This window comes from Bombus vosnesenskii, unplaced genomic scaffold (assembly GCF_011952255.1).
Source record: "Bombus vosnesenskii isolate JDL3184/JDL3185 unplaced genomic scaffold, Bvos_JDL3184-5_v1.1 scf7180000013316, whole genome shotgun sequence".
Taxonomy (NCBI): Eukaryota; Metazoa; Arthropoda; class Insecta; order Hymenoptera; family Apidae; genus Bombus; species Bombus vosnesenskii.
Genome location: NW_022882962.1, coordinates 314,474 through 339,606, shown reverse-complemented (window position 1 = coordinate 339,606; position 25,133 = coordinate 314,474). Strand labels below are relative to the sequence as shown.

Sequence of the window (25,133 nt, the reverse complement as noted above, 5' to 3'; positions counted from 1 at the left end):
CCGTATTCTAGAATGTTCAATTTTTGTTTAAAAAATTAAAAGATTGAAGATTATAAAGCTGTGGTACACCACAAATTAAAAGATTGAAGATTATAAAGCTGTGGTACATTTTCCAATTTTGGAAAAACTGAACTACGATTGGCGAGAGCAACAGATAAATATATCGTGTAGCTTACGGTAGACGACTGTTATCAATTTCAAAGATTCTTTCGTTCATCTGTTCGATAAAACACCGTCGTAAAATATTAAGAAAAAATTGTAAATTATTTCTGGATCGTAAATTATCTTTCTGGTTTGCTAAAACGAGATCGAAATACAAGAATTGGATGATCGTAGCAAGGTTAATTTCCTCGATGATTATCTTGAATACGAGTATTTCCAAATATACTCCATAAGCTATGGTTTTCTCGTTCTACGGATACCTACAGGAAACTACGCGTACTACGGGTAATGCTAGACGTGTAGCAAATGTAAATGCATCCCTAGCGAGCTCGTAACGCGTCGAATCAATTGCTGCATAAACTAACGATAAATACTTGAGTATACATTAATACATATCCCCTGGGGAGATACAGTAACAAGTAAGAGCCAGAGGGTTGGATTCGTACGCTACGATTCACCGTGTAAGCAAAGCAACGTCCATGGGAGTCCATGGGATCAAAGAGGAACGTCAACGCCAGGCTACTTCTATAAAACATTAAACCTAATTTACTGTCACATACACCGAATCGCTAAAAGTACATTTAACATTTCATAGTCTCGGTTTCGGAATTTTTAACAAGCTTTGCTAAACAAGATCTCTAGATAAATAGATTATCTATAGAAACGTTAAACGGTGTATCGTGTTTCTAATTAAAAGATCGCTCTACGGTTTAGTGTGGAAAGTGATCAGGACGTTTTATGTTAACGACGAATTTGAATATCATTTAACGACGGAAGCCATGGTATTCTTTAGGTTTGTAATCTTAAGCGAAAGTCAAAGTCCGACCAAGTTTCGTGTCGCTACGTGCAGTTGAAATTTAAGTGGAGCGCGCTATCGTCTAATCTGATGTTTCAGATATTTGAGATTGCCAGTAAAATCAACGAGAACGTGGTCATTTTCAGTTTCGTTAAAACATCAGGGTCGGTAGATACTTAAGGGGTCTCTATGGGAAACTAGTTTACGTAATGTTCTTTGAAGCGGCAGACGATATCAATTTGGGAGGCAGGAATTTTCGAGTTAGTTAACTACGATAATTACGAACTCGACAGGTGGCCATGGAGGCTCACCCTTCTGAGGGTTCTACACTATGAACTTAGTTTATTGGAAGTACGTTTAATACAATCTCGGACCGTCGAATTAGATCCATGTAACAGAAAAATGTCACTTTTGCGCTGTAATACATTTTGGATTCTTCTTAAAGATTCTTTTAAAAGAATCTGAAAGAGTCGAGTCGTGTCACAGGAAGAATACACGTGAGTTAAGAATTATTTCCAGACAAGGGAAACATAAATAGGAAAGAAAAATTATTAAGAGGTGTAACATCCTAGTAATTGATAAACTTTGCTGTTGCAAAATTTACTCAGGCTACTCAGTTTTACTAAAAAAAAAAAAAAAATTGGGAAATATTTTAAATGATTCTAATTCGATGTTCGATGGCTGTACTTTCTAGCGGAAGAACATTGGATCGATGTTCGGGTGAACCTACGATCAATTGCAAATCTAACAGCTCTCACTCGTTTAGTATTATGTAGCAAATATACGAAAAAGGGATATATATTAATATATATTTTATAATAAGACGACCAATTTCCTATCATTGCGAATTACGTTGAAGAAAGAGCGAAGAATAATCGTATTGCGTTTCAGGAATATCCAAAGTGTCAATTATACGTAAAATATCGTATATGTACATCTAATAAAATAAAGGTATGTGATATAGGAATTGCAAGCATCGCGCTTATATGAAAATGTCGAATTATACGAAATTCGTGTATCGAATAATTGTACAATTACGTTCGATCACAATGATGATCTAACCTATTGTCAAAACGATCCTTAAAAAAATATCTACGGTAATACGAACGCATAATTAAAAGATAAGAAGAACTAAACCATTTGGCATTACCTCGCACCTATCTATATCTATGTGGAAGTGATTGACGAGTAGTAATACAAGTTCACGCAAACGAGGAAAACGAAATCACAGTGAAACGAAGCAAATGAAAAAGCAATCGTGCGGCATAATTCTTTACAACATGCTCTGTTTTCTTGGTAAGAAAATATAGAAAGAAGAATAGAAAAAGGAAAAGCGTGGAATCGAAAGATCGACACGGATCTGGCACGACGGTCGATCGATCGATCCTTCTCGATGAATCTTTCGTAACGCTGCGTCTCCTTTTTAATATTTTTCCAAAGTATTTATATCATTTACGCTCGCTCGCAGCACGCAATCGTAATTGCTATACTCCTTTTACGATTACGGATAATAATAGCGCTGGGCATCGAATACGAATACGACGTTCACTACTCACTTTCTGTGTATATATTTATCGATTAAGCGACGATTAATTGAATCAGCTAGCAGACTAGAAAACACACTGAAAAGAAGAACAATCAGAACCGAAAACGGTTCGGATTTGGAACTTTTGACAAGGACGAAAGTTTATCGGACGTGACGGAGACTCGTATGAAATTGGAAAAATAATCTCTATCGTTCATTCTACTTGTCATTATCCTTCGTTTGTTTCATCTCGTTATTTATCGTCACCTGCTTGTGCTAGCGTTCAGCTACCCGACGATTATAACGCCGTATCTTAAGTAAATACGTCTGCTTATTCGAAAAAGACTTTGCTCGGACATTTCATCATTGAAAAGATAACTTTCATGCGTGTATTCGTCAATATGATTTCGCCATTCTGCTCTATACTTGTTTCTTTGTTCTCTTTGTTCCTTTCTGTATTCTTTTATTATCTTTCAGACCTTTTCTTTCCCTCTCTCTCTCTCTCTCCCTCACTCTCCCTCTCTCTCTCTCTCTCTCTCTCGGAAAGTCTCAACTCTTATGCCTGAGTTCTGTCCCTATTGCAAGTATATATTACGTCCGTGTTCTCAACGCTATGCCGACTTAGTCGCTGCGATTAGTGTGGTTTCGCTAGTCGACAGAGAAGGGCCGGCGGGTTGTGGTCGCTAGTTAGGATATGTCAGCTGGTAGTAGTCCCCACCCGCGGAGTCCTCATCGGGGCTTTGCAATTGCTTCACTCGCTTTATTAGCGCGCTAGAACACAAAATACTATCGCTGAATTGACGTCCTCTCAATTTTTCATTTTTAAAAAAATTTTATTGTTTTCTTTTGTTTTAGCTGTTTAATTGAATCTTGCGTAAATCTATGCTTTACCGCTATCTCAGCAGATTCATATTCACCGATACCAATTTCATTGTACGCGTTTCTTGACCTTCTTCTCGTACCGCGCGAGTGTAACAACATTAAAAACAGAAATTGCCTCGATTCTACCGAAAAACTAAAATCAAGCTAGATATATATATATATATGTATATATGTGTGTGTATGTATGTATATATATATATCACTGTTGTATATAACTGTTCTTGGTTATTGTACAAAATATCGAACTGAAAATTGAAAACTTACAAGAGAATTAAGAGTATGTGACCTGGATAAGAAAAAAAGAAAGAAGCAGAAGGGCTGAAACGAGGATTGTGACATCACGAAATAGGGTTGACCACAACGCATCTACGTCTTTTGCAGGCTCAAACGACAACACAACTCCCTCGACGAGTACAGAGATTAAAAATAAATGAACAAAACGCATACACGCCACGAAAAATGACAAGCAGGGTATCACGTGAGCGGAGGAGTTTGATACAATGAACGTTCATCTCTTGCGATTATATTCCAAGAACCGTACGATGAGACTGTATTATTGCAACTATTATTACCGGTAATAAAACGACTGTCTTTCCCAGCGTTCGCTTTTATTTTCAAGGATGACTCTTCCTTTCACAAACTTCCCTTGTCCATTGTCTCTGCGTGACAATTACTTTACCACGTACTTTTTCTATTTTATCCCATGACCATGTCGTTTCCAGAAACGTCTACTTACTCGCTGAAGGTATTTTCGTGAAATAAAATCGGAATTTTTCCAACGATCGCTTCCTAACAGCAGAGAATTCACTTCATTTCGCAGGGAAAAAAAAGAAAAAGAAAGAAGAAAGAAAGACGAGGATTAAACGAAATATCGAAGCAACATAGATGATTGTAACAAAAAAAATAAAATAAAGAGCAAGACGTAAAACTCGGACGAAAGACGCAGTTCCAGCCGAATATACACCGCGTCTCATAATTATGAAACCAGTCGATTTCAATTTTTCTATTCGTTATCATATGTATGTAGTTGTTCGAAGTTACGTTGAGAAACAATGTATCCTTCTCTTGCGCAGACAGGATGGAAAACTAATTTATTCTTGTGTTTCATAACTAAAGAACAAGCGTAACAGAATATGGTAGAAATTGGAAGAGAGGAAGCCACCTTCGGTTTCGATAATTTTTTGATAAATCGTAAAAGTATAGCAAAATTTTAGTCGAAGTTTATTAAACGGTTATTACGAAAAACAATTTAGACAATGGTGCGTAATTTTCCAGACGCTATTTACAACTAATAGAATTAGAATCAAAGCTCAAATTTATGTTAATCAAAACTCATTTTTGATTAACATAAAATTACATTTTAATTAAAAAAATCGGATCGGTATACTACTGTAGCGAAATACAAAACAATTTTACTACAAACTTTTTCTGTTTAATAACAACTTTGTAATAAATGGCAATCCCCAATTAAAACCTTCGCAATACTATTCAGTGTGACTTTGGCAATGTATTAAAAAATTATGGAAATCGGAAATGGCTCCCTTTTTGTGAATATTTACACGGAATATTATACTACGCAAAAATTGAACTGAAAATACAATAAAATGACATTACAACGATAACTTGTCTAACTTTAACCGTACGATTTTCCATAGCTTTAATCAGACTCTGTCGCATTGCATCATGTACAATAATTGAACATTTTAGGGGTAGTTTCATAGTTACGAGATCCGGTATAATATAGCAGTAAATATAAAACATAATTCTCGGATAGAATATAATTAGAAACGATGTATATATTACAAGATTATTTGTCGTTAACGATAAGATCCTTACGATTCGACGTTAAATCGGTACAAATGGTTAATAGAAAATATTTTGTATATTTAAATATCGCTAACATTAGTGAGTGCTTTGACGAAAGTGATTCTACGTTTATAATATTACTGTGAGAATTGTACAAAGGCAGAATCGTCATCCAATGTATCGTCTACGATCTCAATCGGCTACTATTCTAAGTACATTACAAATTAGAAAAAGCTACGAAACGAGGAAAGAAGAAAACTGACGTTCCTCCAAAATTCTCAATACGCAAACAAGATAATTGTGCATGCAGCATACACAATGAGAAAGCGCAATTAAATAATTACAGGTTACGAGGGGACTACATCAAGAGGTAACTCTAGATAAATCTAGCGATTTAAGTGACACGTCGAATACGGTGCAAACTATGGTAGAACTTGGTCTTGTAATTACCATGTTCGTTGATACGTTCTGAAAGAAAAATTCTATCAGATTTTCTGAAATATCAGGTGACCGTTATTCGATAAACATCACGTAACTTGTAATTGTTAAAAGCGTATTATCGTGCATATATATTCTGTGATTTTTTCTTTTTTTCTTTCTTTCTCTTTCTTTTTAATAGAGACATGGAAAATTGTTAATTCTTCATCGATATTATTCATTTATGATTGCTGTATTTGTTCGAACCAACTCGAAATTTTCCAAGCAAAATATAGAATCCATCGAATGTTAAAAAGAATATTGAAAATCGCAAATATTTGTATTTATAAATAACGATACACTTTTATTACGATAATCGCGATATTTACTCCTGTCCTTTATTTACTGTCGCGAAAGACAGTAGTATAGGAGAAAGAGATTCTGATAATAATAAAGAGAAACTTCTCTTCTCTGTGATTCGTGTCATTTTACTTGAAACTTTGCTATTTTTTATTTTATTATATTTATTATTTTTGCTATTTTACGTAGGTACGTAGGTATTGTAATTTATTCGTTTAATTCTAGACTAGAATAAATCCATACCTTCGTCCTTTCTTACGCCTCGAAAATTATTTATATGAATATCTTTAATTGTTACAGGCTTCCGCAATAAATATTTGGACAAATTCAATACAATGATCTACGTTAAAAATCTTAGGTTCATGCATGGTTTCGGGAAATATTACTATCTTAAAGGTAACGTATAATTATACAGCAGCGTTACAGTTACTAAAACTAGAAACATGATAGTATTGCCAAATATTATTCGTATGGCACAAAGGTTGTGAGTAATATTTAATATTCGTCTAGGTGGAAGGAGAATGCCTTCAGAAATATATTATGGAGTACGTTTCTCTGGTGAAAACAAGTGGGAATATAATCGATTTTTATTAATAAATATAAAATATTTCCATTAATAAACATCAGATATATACAGGGTGGTTGGTAACTGGTGGTACAAGCGGAAAGGAGGTGATTCTACGCGAAAAAAGAAGTCGAAAATATAGAATAAAATTTTTTTTTATTTTTTACGCGTACCGAGCCAAAATTCAAAGTCGATTTTCTCGAGAACAAAGCCTCGAACGAAAAATTTTTATTCTATATTTTCGACTTCTTTTTTCGCCTAGAATCACCCCCTTTTCGCTTGTACCACCAGTTACCAACCACCCTGTACATATATATATATATATACATACAAAATGTATATACAAGAAAACAACGTGTATTACAGATTTCATGAATAGGAGGAGACGATAGCAAAAAGATTCTAAACAAGAAATATTAGAAATCACCAGATTATTAACAAAGTACTCGATAAAACTTATTAATTTATCTGTTTACGTCATTCTTTCAATGATAAAACGCGGTTTCCCTTTCTGTAATTTAAACCTGCAAGGTGTGTTGTAAAATAAAACTGCGTTGGTTGAGATTAATCTTTGTTGTTTGATACGCGAGTAGCTTTAAAGGAATCATCGGTGGAAGGGTCATAGTTGTGACTTTCAATTGAACATGAAGCCATTAATGCTTGCAATTAATATTTCCAGCGAATGAATAATGTTCGTAGATGAGCAAAATATTTGTACGTGATATGCGATAACTGAGATTCTACATTATTTGAAATCGTTAAAAATATCTGGTTTTCTTTAGTCTGCTTTTTCCATTTTGCGAAAAACTGGAAGGAAGCGACAGAATTTTTCGATCAAGCTAAACAGTTTCTCTTAATTTTACATATGTCGGTAACAACTGGAATTGTACGTTAATTTAACAACGATGTTCACGCGTGCTTTACGCAAAATAAAAGCTATGAAATGTGTTAATATTTCACGTTAAATTTATTATATATTTACATCACTGTATGTTTCGAATTGAATTTTAGTTCCGCTTCTACCATGTAAATCTTCAATTACAGGATACCACGTTAAAAGTACTAAAAGATAAACAATAAGCTCAACCTGAAATTACCGATTAAAAAATTACCTATTTCATAAAAATTACATAATAAAATCCTTCGGAAGTACGACTCTTAAATAATACTTTTTTCTCATATACGAGTACATCTTTATATTAGAATACCACATATAAAATATAATATACTATTCGTTTTGATATTGTATACTTCATATTATACATTGAATATTAATAACAATATCCCTATACGAAAATAACTATTCAATTCTACTCTGTTCGAAAGTTTCATTTAACGCAAGTAGAATTTTTATGAAAAATTTGAAAATACAAAAATGCACGGAATACTCGTCAGAAAATATCTAAAGTATTTGATATTCTAATATTTAGTAAATGGACAAATTACTATTTACATTCTGATTCTCTAATTGCGTTTATAAAAACATGAAATTTGCATAAATATCCGCAGTCGATAAAGTAATATTGTTGCTATATGTAATTTGAAAGATGAACTCCTATTATTACTGTGTACAACAAGATACAAATTTTCATTGGAGGATTTCACTGATATCGGAGGAACAGTAGGACAAACGCTGATAGTATATCGTTAATCTTTCCATTTAATGCCTTTTTCGGGAAATAATCTACCAAGAACATATAGTCGTTTCTTCGCGGAAAGGGAAAGCGTGACACGTACGATTTTGTGAAATGAAATTACTCACTAAGACCCTCGAAAACGTGATATTCTTTTACGGTTTGACAGAACACTGTCAAACATTAAGTCACGTACTGAACGAATTTCTTGATAAGGTACAGATAAGTAATCTATTATCCTTTCTTTTTGCCTTGCACTATGTATCAATTACCATCGTGTAGCACTTCACTTTTTGATAAAAACAGAATGGAAGAATGCGATAACACTACACGAGTAAAAACTTATACGAAACAACGAACGGTAAGAGCGCACACGCGTTACTAAACAGTAGTAACAAGCGCGTTTCGCGTTTCAAGCTCGAGCTGCCGGCGGTGCCATGACACTCGTCTGAGTCAGCGAATGGGGGAGAAGGAAGCCGCACAGTGGGGGTAATAGAGGAATCGCGCGCAGACGCGCGCCAAATTTCAACCTCTGCTGCTCTTTCAGTTATTTTCGACGCAATTATATTTTTCTAGATTAAAAAAACTATTTAAGGTTTGAAAGATTAATATGGATGATTCCGTATTTCAATTTTATGTTAAAGATCTTTTGAAAATCTTATAGGCTCTTTTCGTTTGCCAACATAAGAGCAAACACTATAAAACGATGATAAATAGGTAAATAGTTGATGATTGAAATCTTAGTCTCTTTACATCTTTACAGCTTGTGTATTCTGTGTAAAATGAATGATATTCGTTAAGAGTCGAGTTGAATTAGTTAAATACACCGCGATTTTTTATTATGTTTCAAAAATCTATTTATATAACTTCGGTATGTTTCACAGGTACATTTTCCTGCGGCCTAAGAAATTAAAAAGGGACAAAAACATTTTGCATTACTTAAGAGAAAGAAGAGAATAAAATGTATGAAATAACTGTTTATAAAAATGAATTTGTATAACGTTATTATACATTTTAAATGTTCAAATAGTATTATCTCGCGGATTTAAGATATAAAAATATATTTCCCTTTAAAACACATTGCCAGTATTTGACAGATATAAGAGATATTTTCTTTTATAAATTTATTGCGACAATTAGCAACGTTTCATTTGGTGTGAAGTAATATGTCTGTTTAACAGAAATATTGTTGCATATTCATCCCTAAAAACACGTCCGCTTTTCATTTCATGTGCATCCGTGTAAGTAATTTCTATAGAGTTTCTAACTATTGATTTCAGAATGAACGTTCTGACGAGTGTGATATCTCGCTTGCAGAGTAGTCTCCGCATGTCGGAAATGCAGACGTAGTTTTAAATGGATGAGACATAGCTTTATCCATCACAGAATAGTGTCTCTTGCATATCGTATAGCCTGGCGTATTTCACAAATGTATGCGTTGAAATGATTCCATTTAATCCTTCTACTGTTGGATAAACAATTTTATAAGGAAAATACATATTTTTCTAATCGGAAAAATAAACAGTATATGTATGTATATCACGACTATCGAAATGTCATAAGTAAACAGTATTTACATTAAAATTTATGATTATAAAAAAATTAACACGATTGATTAAAGAGTAAAAAGAATATTTTTTCAGCCAAGATCTATGAAATACGTAAATAACAGGATATTTGCATGAATTGTTTTTTTATAAAAGCTATGGACAATTTTAAATGATACATATTTGAGAAAGTACAAAATCATTGAAGGTATTAAATACCGGTAAACAAAATGTGTAGTAAATATTCGCTTTATAAGTAAAATGATATGCTAAAATAAATACAAGATAATTGTACTTATCTTCCTTTGATTTTTAGGCTTTAATTACTTGGATATGAAACTTCAATATTTTAGTTTAAAATAGGACTCATAAAGTATGATAAAATGTGCATTAAAATTTAAAGAATGCATATAAAATGCTAATATTAAAGATCATATAAATATTTTTCATTGCTAAAATTCTTAAAATTTGATAATAAATATGTTCATGTTTTTTAAGAGTATTACTTTTTATCTTCATATTTACATTTTTCTTTTAAATTAAAAAAAAAGTGAACAAATACGACATCTTCTCCCTATATTATATCTAAGCATTGTGCTAGATATTCTTGTCATAATACTATTACTATTAGCAGTTTAATAACGATGGTAATTCTGTCGTTCTATGCAGTTTTCATTTTATATATTAATATATAAATAGAAAACTGTATGACAACAAAGGTTGTCAATACTAATACACAAATATTCTACAAAATTATACTGCATTTATAAATTACTAAATTCAAAACATGCTTAAGAAAGAATCATGCATTTAAAAGTAAGACAGCCAATAACGCAAAATATATTTAATTGCTTTTTACAAAGTATCGTATTAAATTTTATCATATTTAAATAATAATCTTTTCAAAAAATATTAGCAAATTTATGTGCAAAATCAACGTGTCGAATTGTTTTCAAATACTGCTGTCTAATTAAAATTATAAAAAAATCATATGCAATTTTTGCAAAGCTGACTGGCAAATGTTTTCTGTTTCGTTTCCTCTTCTTTCGTTGCTTTAACTTATTAGTAAGAAAAGAGACTTCAAACCGGAAACGAATAAAATTATGTTAAATGATTTCTTTTGTATAAGAAAAACAATGAATATTCACGGATTGTTATATTTATCTACAGCAATGCACGACTTACCTTATGCATCCTAGAAATTGAAATAAAAACTGATCTAACAATAACAATATCTGTGTACTGCGTTTGTATTCTATTTACTTCTTTTTCAAGAATAAATTTCATTTAATCATATCTTATAAAAAAAATTGCATTACTTTTAAAGTACTAGTGTCTTGTGCGCATAAATATAAATGTATAAATCGTAGATAATCTTTCCTTCGATAAATAAATAAATGTTACTTTAATTCATTTTTAGCTATAATTAATAACGTTCATTTTGTGGGTACATATGCAATCTTAAAAACCTCTATTATCGGAGCAAATTTCTATGCAATAAATTTATGAACTTGAGCTTCTTCAATTTCATTGCATACAACTAATAAGATAAATTTAAAATCGTTAAATAACTTTTAAGTGTCATACATTAAATTGAATTATTCCCATTTCATTATCCCCATACTATACTGTAGAATAAATCCGTACAAAGTAACATACGACAAAGCAACACATAACACAACTAAAAAAAGCATTTTTGAAGCTACAGAAGAATTATGCGTTTTTCGAAGTACATTGATATCAATAGCAATAGGGACATTGAACTATCGTCAAGATAATATTAAAAAAAACATGTTAATATCATTGAAATTTTACTTGAAATGATGTTAATACATTTTGGTCTGAATGTAATCATATCTATCGTAAGATCATGCGTTGTTTTAATCCATGAACAGTACAAAGCGATTAAGAATTTCAAAAGCGACATAAAAGCTTTAAATACACACCCTATTTCGTTGGCTGGTTGATTATTATTATTGGCCGATCCACTGTTCACGTTGTTGTTAATTGTGTTGGTGTCATTAGTTTCTTGTAACGTTTGACACGTATTCAATAAAGAGCTCCATTGCCTCATCACTTCTTCGCCTTGGGCCTCCAATTCGGAGAGAATTGTAGCGTTATCCATATCTTGCAATGCCGTGCCTGTCTCCATTCTAAAATGCAGAATAATATTTAGCATATCTCTTTTAATGCTATCACATACATTAATTTTTACTACTTTTGCAAATTCCATTTAAATTATCAAATATATATACACACTGCTAGTCATAAATATTGGAAAATCTACAGATATTTAGTACAAATTGAATAATTTTCACTTCTTCGACTGTCCAGTCAGATGGTATAATATTTTGCTATAAATCTCTTATTTCATTCGCACCATATAAGCCTTGTGATATAAAATACCAAATATAATCAAATTCATTAGAATTTTCTAATAAACATAACAAGTAGATGTTCTAATATGTCTAGCCAGTGTATACCGTTTTAACAACAAAGATTCGAGAAATATATAAAGCGCATCATCTTACTTAAAACATACAAAGCAGATGAAACATTTTACATATAGAAATTTGTACATTCGAAGAGTATGGAAGAAAATACCAACCGATGTTGATTTTCTTCGTAAGAGCTCGCATCGCTGTGTTCGTAATCCAATATCAAATCATCAGAAGCGATAGATTCACAAGGAGATAAAGTGTCGACACTGCCAGCTCGACTTATTCGTTTGCCATGGTGAGGGCTATTGGTTACGTTTTTTCCATGTCCAGTGCCTGAAAAAAATAATAATTTGTAAATATTTGTCATACTGTTTATTTAAAATATGTATATAACTTTACATGATCGAAACTGTGCAATTCTATGTATCGCTCGTCGATAAATTACGTTCCAAATTAAAATGTACGTACTTTTAGAGACTACAGTAAGTTAAATGTAATAAACACATCGACATAAATAGAATAATTTAGTCGCATAAATTTCTGAAATATTCACCTGTTTTAGGACTAGACTCGACCAGAGTGTGACTGTTCTCGGTGACCACTTGACTAGCCATAGCAGATTGTGTTTCAGCGCCAGCCCTCGAATCGTCAAAAACAAGCCCAGGTTGATCAGCGATCTCATCGTCAAAAAACTCTCTGCCCTCCGATAAGCTTAACGAATTCGAGGCGTTGGTTGGCGTTCCAGGACTGTCATCGTCTATAACGATGCCAGATTGTTCCATCGCGTTCTCCCTTTTCGGAGCTTTCGTGTCCGACTGAGTAATACTAGCCGTGAGACTGTCGAAAAGACTATCAACAGGCGAGGTTTCGTCATCTATAAGGGTTGTTGACGTAGCCGCAGCTGCGGCGAACGCAGGATCTTCGATGGTAAGAAGTACGGAACGCAATGGAGTTTTTGGGAGCGTTCCAGACTTAGACATACTCGAAGATGAAGTTTGCATGTGTTGTACAGACATAGAACGTTGACATTCGTCGCTCGAGCTCAACGAATACTCGTCGGCCATAGCTTCTCCATGACCGTATTCAGGGTCATCGGAACTCGGTGGACTGAAGTCTGACTTAATAGAAGGAATCTTCTCGGAATGTGATCTGTCTTTGTAAACTTTCTCTTCGCCTAATCCTTCGTCGTAACCCTCTGACGAGGTGGTAGACATGGACGTCGTAGATTCGATATACCTATTGTCCTTATTTACGATCCTTTGATATTGCGTGGTTCTCTCTCGTACCAGGCCGGTGTTGGCCGCGATGAATGTTTTTGGCAACGGTATAACAGATATCTCGGTGACCGTGCTATCGTCGTCCCTTACATCCCTGACATCGAAACTTTTCCCATTTACGACCATCCTCAAGTTCCTAGATCTACCCATACCACGCCTTCTTGTTAAAGATCCATCCGTATAATCCACGCCCCTGGAATCGGTCTCGCCCGCGCAACCTAGCTGACTTCCGACACCGGAATCTTCCGTGCTCGAGCCCTCCTTCGAGCTCGTCGAGCTCTTCGACGCCGCGGACACCTTTCTGCTTTGATTCGCCGCGGTTTTCGCCACCTTCGAGTTCGCATCGGTCATTCTTACAGCGTACTGAGGTAGAGGCAGATGTCTGGCGTGCAGAGTATACCTGCCGATTGGCTCTGGAATGCCTGATACTCTGCGATTTGCGTCCGTATGCATAGTATTAGCATTGTTGTACGAAACGGTATTATGTACCGGTGACGATTTCACTTTTGTCGGTTGCGGCACGTTCGAAACTTGGCCCACCCTGTGCGGCTGTTTCACGAAACCCTCTTGTTGCTGGTGTTGTTGTAGCTTCTCCTGATTGTAATGGCTCACCGTGTGACTGCTGCAAATGTCGCTGACTTTGTTGGTGAATTTCGGTTGCGACTGCCGATACCCGAAACGATTCGTCCTAACGGCAATCCCGCTGGATTCTTTCTTGGGCGGAGCGAGCCGCGGCGTCGATCTGCCGGATGACGAATTGTGAATAGTCTGACTGGTGTCGTCATCCCGTCTACGATTCTGTTCTGGTCCGGCCGATTTCGACCGTGGATGCAGCATGCTCGATTCGGTGGTGTAGCTCGTTATCGGCATCGGTATCCCGGAGGCCGGTCTTCGTCGAAAGCCAAAGGACATTGCCGTGCCGCGCGTATGCGAGCCGCCACGTTTCGACGCGCCCTTATGCTCGTTCTGAAACATCAGCAAAGAAAAGTACTGGAGAGTAAGAACGCTGAGAATGTCGGGAATCTTTTAGCAACGCGTCGAGTCTTTATGTCCTTTGCACTTTCTCTGCGAGCGTTTAGAGATCGATAAAACGGACGTGCACTCCTTTTACGCAGCTGTTTACATCACACACCGCGTTATTTTTACTTGTTACAATCTCGCGAGAAAGTACTTGCTTGCGTTAGACGCGGCTTGTCAAAGATAATTCAAAATACGCACGATCATGAATTAATCTAAGGTTTAAGGTCGAATAGCGACTTGGCTAGACGATAATTATTATCTTCGCTGTTACATACGTTACGATGTTACGCGGACAAATATGTATACCAAGGGCAGAAAAATACGACCAACAAAAGTGGACAGGTTCATAGCTAGGATTTCTATTTTAAGTAATATGGGATATACAATACGAAAGATCGGTCAATGTTAATCGATAGTTCAGTTATCTGCTACAAGGTACGTACTTCGTCGAACAATGTTCTAATTGAAAAGGTCAGTAGCGTTTTTCGTTACAAACTTTATCGTTGCGGCAATTGTAAAAATTATATATTTAGGTAACACGAGAATATTGTTGCATAATATAAACATCGTTATATCGGTTGTATGATAAAATTGCGTTGATCATTATCTCGAAATAATTAGTTTAATCCCTGGTATTGACAGTATTTCGTAATATTTAATATTTTAATATTTTATTTAATATTTTAAAATACATATCAGTGTCAGGCAACTGTTAATTTTATTCGCAAATGAAAGTGCATATAAAATTGTAAAGACGAACAAACGAGGAAATTTTTATTTTCTGTATTTTTTTTTTTTTATTTTGGTATAAAATGTACATTTCCTTTGTGACATTGTTGTCCTTTATTAACACAATGTTTTGTGGATTAATCGTATTATTTTATATATTTAATATCGCCGTGATTAATTCTTTCGTATCGAATTATATTCCCGAATAATAAAAAATCTTGTTTTGCAATGGAACAAGATTGCTCGTTGTTTTATAAAATGTTTCAATTTGTTTCTTGTCGATTTACGCAGGTAAGAACCTGATCTAATTACCGTCCTCATTTTCAAATTGGATATGGATTTTTCATTCACGCGTACCTCTAATTGTACGACACTTGCACCGTTTACTTTCTGCAAATATACAACTTGATAAATTTTCAACTAATCTGTGATCGATTATATCGAGCACGAAATACGTGGAATATTTTTTTCTTGAATGATTCATAATTTGATAACTAGATAACAGCGACGACAAAACAAAACTCGAAGCACAACTGCTGTAAGATATTAAAAATGGATATCGTATACAGTCCGTTCGACGTAACGTATCAATCGTAAGATTGTGATGCATCGATGATCACACGTGCCAGGTAACTGCACGGTGAAACCAAAATCTCAAAAATGCGAGGTAACCCGATTTAAAGTCCAGAAATAGAGCAACTACGTTCCCAAATCGACGAACTTCTCTACGCTTTTCGTATACTCGTTCTACGAGTCACAGAGTCGCGTTTAAGTGCTTCCCAATGAAAATACAAGGAAAACGAAACGCGTATAAACTCGTCGATATCCGCTTCCCTCTGCAAGAGAAATCACGTAAAAGAAAAATCAAACGAAATCCGATGGCCACAAAAAAGAAATTCCTTGTGTAATTGATGCAAGGAGCGTTGCACTCGGTCAAGTGGCATAATTTAGAATCGTTTTATCCGATTAAAAACAATTTTGACACGTGGTTTCCACTCGACGATAATGAATCATTTTTCTTATCGTCCCTCTACAGCGATTGCGATAAAATCCTCTTGATTGGTAATTTAACGTCCAAGCCCTTGCACAGCGACTGCACGTACGGGGCAGATATTCATCGTGCGTTGTTTTGGCGCATGAATTTCGCAATGTGTCGTCACAAACGGCATTAATCTTCTTCGTATTATTTATCACCAGATGCACTGCGTCAAGGGAGACCCAGATCTTACATGGACGAGGAGATATATTCGGACAAACACAACCCAGGTGACGTCTCGTAGACCATCTTAGAGCAACACCCGGCAAAGAGAGAACGGGCTATCGAGGATAAGGCAATATCTATCGCGCAAAAGTGGTCACGATGTGTCATAGCGTGAAAGTTACGACGAAACGATGGTCGATCGAAAACACATAGAAGGATGCATCCCTTACCGCAAAACCGATTCCTTTCTCGTTCTCCAGGCAATCATCCTCGCACCTGGTGCCAATAGACCGGTAATCCATGTCTTCGGGCCAGTGTCAGCCGGCTGTTAAGAAGACTGTATTACGATCGATCCCGGCGTCCAGCCTGCGAGAAGGTTACGTTTGTCTCTTCTAAATCCGCAACGCTGACATCCTGCACCGCTGTGCGCGAATATTTTTAACCGAGGGAGGCACACAGCCGAAAGTACCGGCCAGTTTTTTCGGCCCGAGCAAACCTTCCCCGTAATCTGTCACCTTTTTCGGGTCCTGCACACGTTCAGTTCGTACGCGTTGTCGTCGAAAGACACGCGCACCAATACCTCGTCCGGCTCTCCCTTTTCGTCCCTCCTCGCCCACTCCTCGTCTGTCACTCTCTTTCTCACCCTCGCCACCCGCCCTCTCTTTCTCGCTTCTTCTTCACCCTCGAGCTCCTTCCTCGTTCAACGCGTAGCCGTTTCTTCCTTCTAGTTGGCCGTCTCCGTTCCACCTCGCTTGCACACCACCCAACGGAGAGAGAGAGTACACGGCTAGCAAAACGTGGAATCGATCGACGAAACTGCGCCGGCGTCGCGACGCCACCGCACACCGCGCGCCGTGCCACTCGCGTAGACTGCGAACGACTGATGTCACGAGTGCGCCCGCGCTCGCCTTTCGATGTGTTCCTATATCTAATTGTAAGTACGCTGTTTGCCGGCCTCCCTCTATTCTCTCATACAGCAACGTGCACAAAAAGCGGACCACCAAACGTTTAACGTTCTCGTGCGCGCCAAGGGTTTGACGTTTAACGTTCCACGTTTTCGCACGTACCCACCCACCAAGGTGTTCCTGTGACTCCTGGCTGGCCGCTAATCGCGTTACAACGGACCTCTTGCGCGATTGAACTAAGATCGTTAGCGAAATTTCACGAGCGATCAGTTACAAAGGGGTAATGACAAGTTCGGTAAGGAATTGAGTCGAGCTTTACACACGGCTGAATTTTCATGGTTGCGGATAGCGGTAGAACGCGTGATAGCCACGTTTCTGTTGATTTCTTGTTTCTTCGCGTCGCTTTATATCCCGAGAACAATATTTTTCATGTAAAATGGGTAAAAGCGGGAAGAATCTGTTTGCTCTAGCCAAAGGCATAATTGTTCGAGCAAACGATATTTCAATGTTTTCGATGTGTTAACGCTATGACAAACGATATTTCAGCCGCCTAGAAGCCGAAGCGGCGGAGCCGACTTTTTGTCGATTTTCCGGTTTCATCGCACGGATAACGTGATTTAACGCTGAATTTTGAAGAGACAGACGATTCGCTTCCACAAGTCCAGTTACCGCGAGAAAGTGACACGAGTAACGGTAGATTGGAAAAACGATTTAAAGTAATGTCCATAGCATCGTTATTCTCTATTTTCCAATTTATGCAGTCGATCAGTGTGGCTTCTGAATTGCTCGTTTCTTAAATTACGAAGGCACGTTCAAGCACAGAGTCGATTAAAAGGACAATTTTGGAATTGGTCGATCGGATGTACTGAATTCTGAAATTGTTCCGGCGTGAAAAGCGAGAAACCTGACTTATCACGTTCTTTCGCTTTTAATCTTCGCTTACGAGCTACCCAATTGTACTACTCGATATGAAATTATAAAAGTGCAAAGTACAATCTACAACTTGTCAATCGTCGATTCGCTGAAATTGTTACTTAGAAAATTGTTGTGCAAGGGGGCCTCCTGGCTGGTTCTACGTTCCAATGGTTCAAGTATAGTTACGCGTTATACCTTGCCGATTAGGTGAACGCCTCTTATGCAATTTTGGGAAATCGTGAGATCGAAATATCACGTATATAATACTTTGTTTCTTTTCTTTTTTTAATTAATTTTATTCGTTCGATGGTAATTTACAACGCCTTTCTAAGTTCAATCCATTCTTCTTCCTCGTTTTCTTCCCCTTTCTATGTTCAACTATTTGTAACATTTTGCTCGTTATTCTAATAAATTTTATTTCAATTTTGCGTTATGACACAGTTGATTATCGATTAAGCTTAACTAAGCTATTCTCGGCTCTTTGTGTTTCGTATACGTAACGATATGTTTGTCGCAGTATTTAGCGAAAATTAAATCCATTTTAGGTAATACGGAGATACTTATACTTCTCATTTGAAATTCAAGGCAGGTTTATCTGGCTGCCGATCGATACTTTGTATTACGATTAATTTGAATCTGTATTTTTAAATCGAATGTTTTGAGTAAGTGCATCTTCTTCTTCGTCTGGATATCTATAAATATACTGCTTGTTTTTTCAGTAAGTGTTACCCTACCTGATGGTAGGCTCGCGTTTAAATATACATTCTTTTCAGGTTTAATCTTCTGCAAGATTTTGTCACTTCGGTAAGTGTTGCTACAGGAAGCTCAAACGTTCGTCGTGAACATACGAAGACGACAGGAGAAAAATATAGCACTATAGATATATCTCTGTTGATTTCTCGATTTTAATGTCACTTTACGATTAAAAAGAAGAATGTTCGACGTACGAAGAATTAACGACATGATTGGAAAAGGAAAATAATCTACCAGAAATATTATGATCGTTTCTCGCAACTAAGACTATAACTAGATTTAACGAATTTTGGCAGATTTCAATGAATGATACGCGATCGCGAGAACTTGTAAATTGAAGCAAATTATTCGTTTCAATGATAAACCTGACGATTTACTTGGCTCGGTTTGGCACGTTCGGTTCTAGAAAACATTCGGTGTTACACAATTACGTAACTACCTAAACGATTAGATGGTCTAAATTAATAATCGCCACTTGTGAAAATGACTGTATGTCTGCGTCTCTTTTGTGTTCACGAGTACACGCGTAACTACGTGAACGCGTGCATTTTGACTTACGTGGATGTTGCTGTGAAAGCACACGCGTTATAGAATACGCAACGAGCGGAAAATTAAATGTCAGACGAAGAATTCGTACCTCTCGTGTATTTTAGTAAAATTACTTAATTTACTTACTAGGTACCGACAACGAGACGTTATGTTTCTGGTGAATAAGTCAGACTTTCCAACGGTCCATTGAATATACTATACTCGTTGGTCACGAGACCTTTCATTCATAAGAAATGGAATTATATTGTTGCACGCATACGACATACGATGTGTATACGATATCTTAAATTTTATTTTAGCGTTAAAATATTTATATTTTTTTCCAAGAATATTTTGCTGCAGGATATAATTCTACGTAACAATAAATACGTATATGTATATATTCTTTGTCCAGCGTAATTTATTACTTCGTTAAAAATAATATTGTTTTTGCTTGTCTTCTAATAAAGTATGATTTTTTTAATATTTCGGGAATTTTAGTCCTTGCGTTAAACGAATCGCGTAGAACGATTTCTCAGTTTAATAAAATTTCCAAGATATTTTGCTCTGATAATAATTAGAGTATTTTACGCTCAGCTTTAGTATAAATATCTAAGTATTTCATAATAATTTTCCTCTTTTCTATTAAGAGCCTACGTATTACCAGTGGTCTCTATTTACATTTCATATTAAATGTTCATTGCTATATTAGATTGAGGCCAGATTTATCAAATATCTAATTTCTTATCGACTATGATTTATCCATAAAAATTTAATAGAAATTTCTAATCATCGCGTTACTCCAAGACAATTTTCTTTCTTTTATCTTATCTTTCCCTCTTCTGCTTCTACACCTTATAAGAGAGCAGATAACTTCCAATTTTTCTGACAAAACTTATCTATCTACTGTTCACGCATCTTTCCATATTCTTCGAGGTTTACGTAAGCTAGAAACAAAGATTATAGATGCATATATTTTACAGTACGCGTCATACGTAATTGACAAAATATTATAACAAAGTGGCACGAAATAGCTGTAAGTTATATACGATTTTATAATGACTGTATTTTTATGCATGACGATTAGCATTTCATATTATGCACAACGATAGAATTACACTCATTAGTTTTACACTCATAATTTTAGATATTCTTGTAAAGATTAAATATTATTACAATAATAATGCGTAATTCAGATAACAAACGTTTATATCAGATAGCGAATACGAGTGCATGAAAGATTTAATTTCTTAAATATCATGAAAAACTTAATACAAATTTATAATATATCTTTATGGACGCGTCTAAAGAAATAGAATTCGAATAGAAATTTATTTTCTTACTAAAAATTGTACCCGATATTCTTTTGAATATTTTATACAGGGTGGTTGGTAACTGGTGGTACAAGCGGAAAGGGGGTGATTCTACGCGAAAGAAGAAGTCGAAAATATAGAATAAAAATTTTTTTTAAATTTTTTCTATCGAGACAACGATCTACAGTGAGATCCGTTATAACGAGACGCGACAAAGTGCACGCGTACCGAGCCAAAATTCAAAGTCGATTTTCTCGAAAACAAAGCCTCGAACGAAAAATTTTTATTCCATATTTTCGACTTCTTTTTTCGCGTAGAATCGCCCCCTTTCCGCTTGTACTATCAGTTACCAACTACCCTGTATAATTCTTCGTGCCGCACGTATTTTAAATATCGCGTAAATACATAAAAATTCGCAGTCTAATTACTTCGATAATTTCGTCAGCCAAATTATACGAAATAAGAAATAGATCGATATAAAAAGAACGTCTCATTGAAAAATAGATGTACGTCCAAATAATGTTTATAGCCACTGTATGTGGGCGTAATTATGAGCAGAAAATGTCGTTATACTCAGAATGGACGTGAATCGCGTAGGATACTCTGTATACGCTTCATAGTAATTTTTCTAGTACGATAACTTCATTGATCTCGAAATCTGAAACTGCCATGGATAGCACGGACACGAAACTGAGAAACGAGCGAGCTTCGGTGTTATCACCAACTCGAGTCCAAGAAGACGATGTAAAAAGCATGTGCCATGGGACTTCGCACAATATCCCTTTCAGACAGTACGATAAGCCCTCCCGTGTTCTTCAGCCTTACAACTAGAGGTCTGAGTCTTATGCTCTATAGTCCTCCTTGGAGAACCAGTGCCGCTACTTCAATGTTCTTCCCTCTTTTCCACCCCTTGCTCGTTAATATTGTAGCTTCACGCAGCAACTTGAAACCTCGGACAAAATTGCACGGTGAAAGAACTTTACTCCTCTTCCAGCAAATATACTATTGTACATTTAGCAGAATCTCTAGCCCACCACGGTGTAAATATTAACCATATCTAGATATTATTAGCTCTTATCTCGTAAAATAAAATTTGCATCTCATTGTAGCTTAAATAACTTTATCTGAATATTAACTCTTAAGGTGCGTTGCGCTATGGTACATTTAGTACAGACTTTTCAACTCACTGTAGTCTTATTACGTATGTATTAGGTCGTCCGAAAAGTTTCTTTCCTTTTATAAGGAAATAATAGATGCACAGCATTTTTCGTTTCATATTATTTTACTGAATCACGTATGATTCATCTTGTTCTATCGAAACGATCATAATGGATCATATGTAATTCAGTAAAATAATATGAAACGAAAAATATTGCGCATTTATTATTTCCTGATAAAATGAAAATGTTAACTCTTACTAACACTTGGTACATCGATGTTCCACTGGTGCTGTCTAACTATGATAATATACAAATTATTTTTGCCAAAAAAGACGAAGGAAGGGAGAACGCTATCGCGTAATAGAAATAAATTGTGAAATAACGTGCTGTGTTAAATCGATTTCGTCGATCGTATCGAGGCTTATGCCAGTTACAATCCTTTTGTCCACGTATCAGCTCGATAATGAACTGTTAAATACATAGAAGCCTGTTGCGTAATTATAATACGAACGACAGTTACTTGAATGTTTCATAAGAGGAATTTCGTTAATGTGTAACTATAATTGGCATAATAAGTTCGCAGGAAATTTTCGACAGCTATTTTAATTAGCGCTAATTCGTTGTAAATCTTTTTAAATAAGAGATTACAATCTTTTTATAATGTGTTTCTTCTCAGGCAGGAGGCGCGTTTCATTCTTTCACTTTCAGGGATAAAAAGAGTGAAAAAAAAAACACGCGTTTCACTCGGATGACGCAGACTGTGCACGATGTGCATTGAAAAGCGAACTTTCACGTTGAACTTGGCAAACGCGAAAAGAGTTCGCGGATACCGCTGACAATTAGCGTGACGTTTATCAGATTCTTCTCAACGTTATCGTAAGAGCGACGAGTCATCAGATTTTGACACGGCCTCCTTCTTTTCTTCTATTTTTCGATATTCCTGCCTTCGGTTTCGTCGTTTTAATCTCACGTCACCGTGTCAGCATCTTTTAACACAGGTCAACTAGCTTTGGGTCCGCGTCGCAACCTTCTTATTAAAAAATATGACTCACTCAGAAGTCACATTGACGAAACCGAAAATTGCAAGGTGAAGCAAAGCGACAGCCAGACTGCGGATATTCGCGCAATTTTATATTTTTATGAACATAACTAAAAAAAAAAAAAAAAAAAAATAGATTCTAGATAGATTCTAAAACGAATTTATTTCGTCCGCTAGATATTACAATAAGTATTCTAGCTTGAATATTTTACACATTACGCGCATTTTGTAGATTTTTCGAACTTTACATTTTTTTTACTTAAAACCAAAAAATGCATAAACGTAGCCATAACGTTGCGAAAATTATTTTTGAAGGTTTACATGGAAGCTCGATATCACTCGTATCAACGTTCTCTTGCGATGGACGAACTTATGGAAATATACAGGGTGGTTGGTAACTGGCGGTACAAGCGGAAATGGGGTGATTCTAGGCGAAAAAAGAAGTCGAAAATATAGAATAACAATTTTTCGTTCGAGGCTTTGTTTTCGAGAAAATCGACTTTGAATCTTCGCTCGGTACGCGTGCACTTTATCGCGTCTCCTTATAACGGATCTCACTATAGATCGTTGTCTCGATGGAAAAATTAAAAAAAAAAAAATTTTTATTCTATATTTTCGACTTCTTTTTTCGCCTAGAATCACCCCCTTTCCGCTTGTACCACCAGTTACCAACCACCCTGTATAATTGCTTTTTTAAATGTTGGGCATTAATCGTGTACTTGGCTAATGAACTTGAAAAGCTTAGAAAAATTGGAGTTTATCGGTTCGACTTCTGAAAAGCTGATATACAAAAGTGTATGAAATATATTTTTGCAAAACAGAAGCTCTTCCGCTCACTTTGTGTAATATACGAAATTAACGAAAAACAATTGTATAATACACTTTCGCAAATATTTCATTGAGTATAAAATACGTAACCTTCAGTAAATTAAAAGCCTTTTGCCGTAGAATTTTTTATATCGTTTTTGTCCATTTGCAAGTAATTTAATCGAGAAATTGATACGCTTATCATTTCAAGAGTCTTGTAATTCGATGAGAGGTTCTAGCGAGAAGTGTAACGTATATGTCTACCTTTTTACTTAAATAATTCAGAATAATTCGAGCACAGGTATTCTACGAAAGTGGTGCTCACATTAAAGTACAAAGTACAGATTTTATAATTTCCTTCGCGCATTACACTTCGCATAGCTTCTAACGAAGCGTGAAATTGAAATGTTATGCTCAACATTTTTCGTTTGCATCGCGAATTGTGAAAGGGGAAGAATCTAAATGAGATGATAATATTCCGTTGTGAATTATAAATATACAATAGATTATTCTTCGACGATGAAATTAGAATTGTTAAACGTTAAGGGTAATAGCAAAAATAATAATGCAATTCAAGATTCAAAATAAATGAAACGATAGAAATTGAAATATCGATTTGGTCTGTAAATAAACGAATTACGTACTTGCACCGATACCTTGCATCGGGATTTCTTAGTCTTCTTTTCTAATTTTTAATAAAGCTAGTAAAAGCAATTGGTTTCTAAAATTGTAAATTGTTAATAAGAGGAATAGAATATAACTTCTTTTTTATAAAATTTTAAATACTATATTAAGTGAAATTCTATATTAAACGAATAATAAATTATAAGCGTAACAAAATATTGGAAAATATTAAAGGTTACAATATAAGCGTTTATCGTCCTACAGTGTCCTGCCATCTAGCGTAAAATCAGGGAATTCTTTAAATAGTAAAAGCAGAAGGTAAATTCCACCGAGTAATTTCACAGGCGAGGAAGTTACAATTGGTCGATGGTAATGCGTTGCCTGAGACTAGCAAATTGTTAAAATTATTGAAATAATTACAGAGAAAGTACATTATATATCAATTAAAATAACATCATAATAAGAAATGTAATATAAAATAATATATAATAAAAAAAACATTTCTTTGTATTTTATAACTCATAATAAATGTGATAACTGATAGAATTATGAAATATTATGAAATTTTATATAATTTTTCAAATATCTATGTATACTCTTGTACTCTATGTATAACTCTATGTGTAGAAGGATATACGACAGACTGCGATCATAGCGATACGAGATATCACGTTACATTACATTCTTGTAAAATGGTGTTTCGTGTTTCTTATTACAAAAAAACTCT

The 25,133-nt window shown here is 35.3% G+C and overlaps 1 protein-coding gene across 17 annotated transcripts in view; it reads right to left on the bottom strand.

Moving 5' to 3' along the window:
* The window catches only part of LOC117235562 (putative mediator of RNA polymerase II transcription subunit 26), a 68,849-nt gene that overhangs the window by 30,097 nt on the left and 13,619 nt on the right, over nt 1-25,133 (bottom strand). For 16 of the 17 annotated variants that reach the window (XM_033497726.1, XM_033497723.1, XM_033497717.1 and 13 more), the window contains 3 exons: nt 12,689-14,378; nt 12,303-12,468; nt 11,641-11,847 (listed from right to left, as the gene is read on the bottom strand). In XM_033497726.1, coding sequence (XP_033353617.1) covers nt 11,641-11,847; nt 12,303-12,468; nt 12,689-14,378 — 2,063 coding nt within the window. Of the gene's footprint in view, nt 1-11,640; nt 11,848-12,302; nt 12,469-12,688; nt 14,379-16,592; nt 16,950-25,133 lie in introns of those variants that run through there. The other variant, XM_033497720.1, reaches the window with a different exon arrangement.